At 51.0% G+C, this 5,000-nt stretch overlaps 1 protein-coding gene across 2 annotated transcripts in view; it reads right to left on the reverse strand.

Moving 5' to 3' along the window:
* LOC123512772 overlaps nt 1–5,000 on the reverse strand; it is a 48,109-nt gene that overhangs the window by 25,820 nt on the left and 17,289 nt on the right. For both annotated transcript variants that reach the window (XM_045269348.1, XM_045269349.1), the window contains exon 2: nt 1–661. This exon is cut by the window's left edge and continues 229 nt beyond it. In XM_045269348.1, coding sequence (XP_045125283.1) covers nt 1–532 — 532 coding nt within the window. In that variant the 5' untranslated portion in view covers nt 533–661. The remainder of the gene's footprint in view (nt 662–5,000) is intronic.

A 5,000-nucleotide genomic window follows, 5' to 3' on the forward strand; every position in this document is an offset into this window, starting at 1 on the left:
CCACGCGGGAGGAGGAGGCGCGGGTGAGGGTGATGAAGCGGGGCAGCAGGCCCGCCGCGCGCTGCTTGCTGGCCAGCGTCACCTTGGACAGGTCGGCGGGCGGGATGGGCGACAGGTGGGAGATGTGGGACAGGTCTGTGAGGTGGGAGTGGTCGCGGGAGTGGTCCAGGCCCGTGGTACGCGTCACCGTGGTAGTGCCGGGGCTGCCGGACCCCGAGTTGCCACCCACCGAGTGTTTGGACGACGAGAGGGAACTCATGTTGAGCGCCGGGTGATGGCGCCCGCCCGCCGCGCCGTTCACCTTCACACTGAGCACCTGCTGTGGCGGCGCCGAGGCCAGGTGCTGCTGCTGCTGGAGGTGCAGGTGGTGATGGTGCAGGCCAGGCAAGGTAGCCCCGCTCGGGCCCTGGCTGGCCCCGCCCCCAAGGGAGCGCCGCCCCTCCAGAGTTCCCGCCCCGCCCCCCGCCGCTTGTCGCCCCGCCACCGTCAGCATGTGTTTTAGCATAGAGGCGTCCCGGGGTCCTGGGGACATCAGTGCCGCGGGTAGGGGCCGGGGCAACTCCTCAACATTCCGTGGGCGCCGCCCCCGCCGGGGAGGCAGCGTGGAGGGAGGCGTCAGGGGCGGCGTGGGCGGAGCATCTCCCGCGGCCGCGGCACACACCTGTGGGAGAGAGAGGCGTGGTGAGGGGAGGTGGGGAGGTGGGTAGGGCAGCGGTGACCTGCGTGTCATAAGCACCACCTGCGGGGCTTCATCGCCGCCACACGGCTTCCTTCCGCCACGATTAAGTGCTGCCTGACTCCCGAACCCGCCCCGCCCCACCCTCGTGCCGCTCCCCGCCTGGCACCGTGCACCAGGCGGGGCGGGGCGTCACCTCAGGAACAAAGGCCTGGCGGCGCGGGCTCTCAGGAAGCAGTGCCACGGTTTCCCTCCAACCTACCGTGGAGGGAAAGTCTCCCTCCCTCCCACTGCTCCTTCCCGCCAAAACTCTTTCTTACCTGCCGTCCTTCCATCCCCCCTCCCTCCTTACTCTTATTCCATCCCTCTCCCTTCCTCTCCATCATCGGACCTCTCCCCTCCCCCATTCGCTTCCCTCCGGTCCCGCCCCTCCACATTCCTGCTGCCCCTCGATACTATCACGTGGGAACAAGAGGAAGATGGATCGTGGGAAATATGCAAATGAGATCAACAAAGCATTACGTCCTTGCCTCCCCCAACCCCCAACCTTCCTCTCCTGCCCAGCCCCGCCCCGTCCCGTCCCGCCCTGCGTAAATGTGTCAGTGGCATGGTGGGTGGGAGGGAGGGAGGGAGGGAAAGAGGTGGAGGAACAAAGGCAATGCTCTTCCTCCCTTTCCTTCCCTCCTTCCCTCCTCTTTTCTCTTCTTTTTGTCCGACTCTTTCTTCCTGGTTTCCCTCGCATTCTTTCTCTTCTCACTCGTCTTTATTCTCTTTATTTTTCGTTATATTATTGCTTCCTTTTTTCCATTACTTATTTTTCTTTTATTTATCATCCTCTACCTATACATCTCTCTCTCTCTCTCTCTCTCTCTCTCTCTCTCTCTTCCTTCTCTCTCTCTCTCTTTCTCTCTCTCTCTCCCAATCTCTATTTCTCTCTCTCTCTCTCTCTCTCTCTCTCTCTCTCTCTCTCTCTCTCTCTCTCTCTCTCTCTGTCCCTTCCTTCCTTTTTGTCATTCTTTCACTTCCTCTTTCCAAATAATATATTTCTCTCTCTCTCTCTCTCTCTCTCTCTCTCTCTCTCTCTCTCATTCTTTCACTTCTCTCTCTCTCTCTCTCTCTCTCTCTCTCTCTCTGATACGTTCTTACTATCTCATCAAAGTCGCTTATAAAACATTTAGAATCTTTACAAGGAATTGAATCCTTTATGAATATATAACGAAAAAGAAACAAAAAAATAGATAAACAAAAAGATGACTAAATAAATAAGTAAATGAATATATGATAACAGAAATAACTGTGATGGCTAATGAAAATGATGGTGGTGGTGGTGGTGGTGGTGGTGGTGGTGACGATGATAATGATAATGATGATGATGATTCCCATCACACGTAGAAACGCTCAAAAAGAAAAGAAGAAGAAGAAGAAGAAGAAGAAAAAAAAAAAAAAAAAAGAAAAGGAAGATAGTAAAAATATAGCAAACAATGCATGTTGAAAGTAAACAACAACAAAAGCCACAACAAACAAACTGACAAAGAAGAGAAAGTAAATATATATTAAATAAAAACAGCAACGCGTGATAAAAACGGAAACACGATCGAAACAAAAGAATTAATAGATATAAACTAAAGGTAAAATAAAATAAAGGCAAAATATCATTACGATGTTCATTCTCTCTCTCTCTCTCTCTCTCTCTCTCTCTCTCTCTCTCTCTCTCTCTCTCTCTCTCTCTCTCTCTCTCTCTCTCTCTCTCTCTCTCTCTCTCTCTCTCTCTCTCTCTCTCTCTCTCTCTCTCTCTCTCTCTCTCTCTCTCTCTCTCTCTCTCTCTCTCTCTCTCTCTCTCTCTCTCTCTCTCTCTCTCTCTCTCTCTCTCTCTCTCACACAGACAAAGCTGACAGACAGACAGACAGCACCTCTCATTGGTCACACACACACACACACACACACACACACACACACAGACAGACAGACAGACAGACAGACAGACACACACACAGACAGACAGACAGACAGACAGACAGACAGACAGACAGACACACACACACACACACACACACACACACACACACACACACACACACACACACACACACACACACACACCTCAGTATACCTCCAGCAAGCATTAGAAACACACACACACACACACACACACACACACACACACACACACACACACACACACACACACCTCAGTATACCTCCAGCAAGCATTAGAAGCACACACACACACACACACACACACAAACCTCAGTATACCTCCAGCAAGCATTAGAAGCGCACGCACACACTCACACACACACACACACACACACACGGCCGGTAGCTCAGTGGTTAGAGCGCTGGCTTCACAAGCCAGAGGACCGGGATTCGATTCCCCGGCCGGGTGGAGATATTTGGGTGTGTCTCCTTTCGCGTGTAGCCCCTGTTCACCTAGCAGTGAGTAGGTATGGGATGTAAATCGAGGAGTTGTGACCTTGTTGTCCCGGTGTGTGGTGTGTGCCTGGTCTCAGGCCTATCCGAAGATCGGAAATAGTGAGCTCTGAGCTCGTTCCGTAGGGTAACGTCTGGCTGTCTCGTCAGAGACTGCAGCAGATCAAACAGTGAATTACACACACACACACACACACACACACACACACACACACACACACACACCACGCCCATCCCGCAGGTGTTCCGTCAGATAACACAGCGTCCAGGTGAGAAGCTACGTTCATTAAGATGTTGTAATTGAAGGTAGAAATACTCGCCTGTTATACTATAACAGGCAGGACTGAGACCACAACACACTCCACACACCGGGAAAGCGAGGCCACAACCCCTCGAGTTTACATCCCGTATCTATTTACAGCTAGGTGAACAGGGGCTACACATTAAGTGGCTCGCACATTTCCCTCGCCGCTCCCGGGACTCGAACCCGGGCCCTCCCGGTTGTCAAACCGAGCGTGCTAACCACTACACTACGCGGTGTGTGTGTGATTCACTACCACCACCACTACCACGGTCGTCTGCTGGTCACCCAGCCAGTCTTCCCCATTACGGAGCGAGCTCAGAGCTCATACACCGATCTTCGGGTAAGACTGAGACCACATAACACACTCCACACACCGGGAAAACGAGGCCACAACCCCTCGAGTTACATCCCGTACCTATTTACTGCTAGGTGAACAGGGGCCACACATTATGAGGCTTGCCCATTTGCCTCGCCGCTTACCGGGTCTAGAACCCGGCCCTCTCGATTGTGAGTCGAGCGTGCTAACCACTACACTACGCGGTGTGTGTGTGTGTGTGTGTGTGTGTGTGTGTGTGTGTGTGTGTGTGTGTGTGTGTGTGTGTGTGTGTGTGTGTGTGTGTCTCTGACGAGACAGCCAGACGTTACCCTACGGAACGAGCTCAGAGCTAGTTATTTCATTACTAGTCTATATGATTACAGTAGTTAGGTTAGGGTAGGTTAGGTTCAATGAGGGTTTTTATAGCAGGTATAGTACTTTTCCATTTGCTCAGTGGTAGTGGTGGTGGTCGATTAATTATTCGTTACCTTACAATTCCACACTGACTCGAGCTCTCCGTGCAGGCAGTGTAGGCGAGTCCCCCATCACTCCTACACTCCTTCCCTGAATAGAAATAGTATAACGTAATCTAACCTAACCGGAACTAACCTAACCCTTCAGTAGCATGACGTGTTTTCATATTCATTCTGCTTACTGCTCACTGCTTCGTGATTTTATACAGATTCAGAACCTCATGTAGGGATTAAAAACAGTAAAGACTCCGCCATTAATCTTCTGACCTCCATAGATCCATCCTAATGTCAAAAGAAATTGTCTAATCACACCATAAATTCATCATAAAAATAAGTCCCAGTACTGAAGACCTTAACTTAACCAAACCTAACTGCTTAAACTTACCCAGCTCATCTTAATTCGACTTAACCTAACTTACCTCCCTAACATGCCCACACTTAACTAATCCAAACCTAACTTACCCTTAGCAAACTAAACAATCAAACGAAACCTAACTTAACCTAAACTTTCTGTGGTAGAAGAAGAAGAGAAGGAGGAGGAGGAGGAGGAGGAGGAGGAGGAGGATAGAAAACAGGAATAGCTGTGACCTTGTACAGTGCTATGCCTCAAGTTGGGGGGACTGGAAATGCTGCCCCCCATCCTCCCTCTCTCTCTCTCTCTCTGTGTGTGTGTGTGTGTGTGTGTGTGTGTGTGTGTGTGTGTGTGTGTGTGTGTGTGTGTGTGTGTGTGTGTGTGTGTGTGTGTGTGTGTGTGTGTGTTCTAGAAGACGTAAATAGTCAAAGTCACATCCTAATGAATAA

Source organism: Portunus trituberculatus, chromosome 34 (assembly GCF_017591435.1).
Source record: "Portunus trituberculatus isolate SZX2019 chromosome 34, ASM1759143v1, whole genome shotgun sequence".
In the NCBI taxonomy this organism is placed as follows: Eukaryota; Metazoa; Arthropoda; class Malacostraca; order Decapoda; family Portunidae; genus Portunus; species Portunus trituberculatus.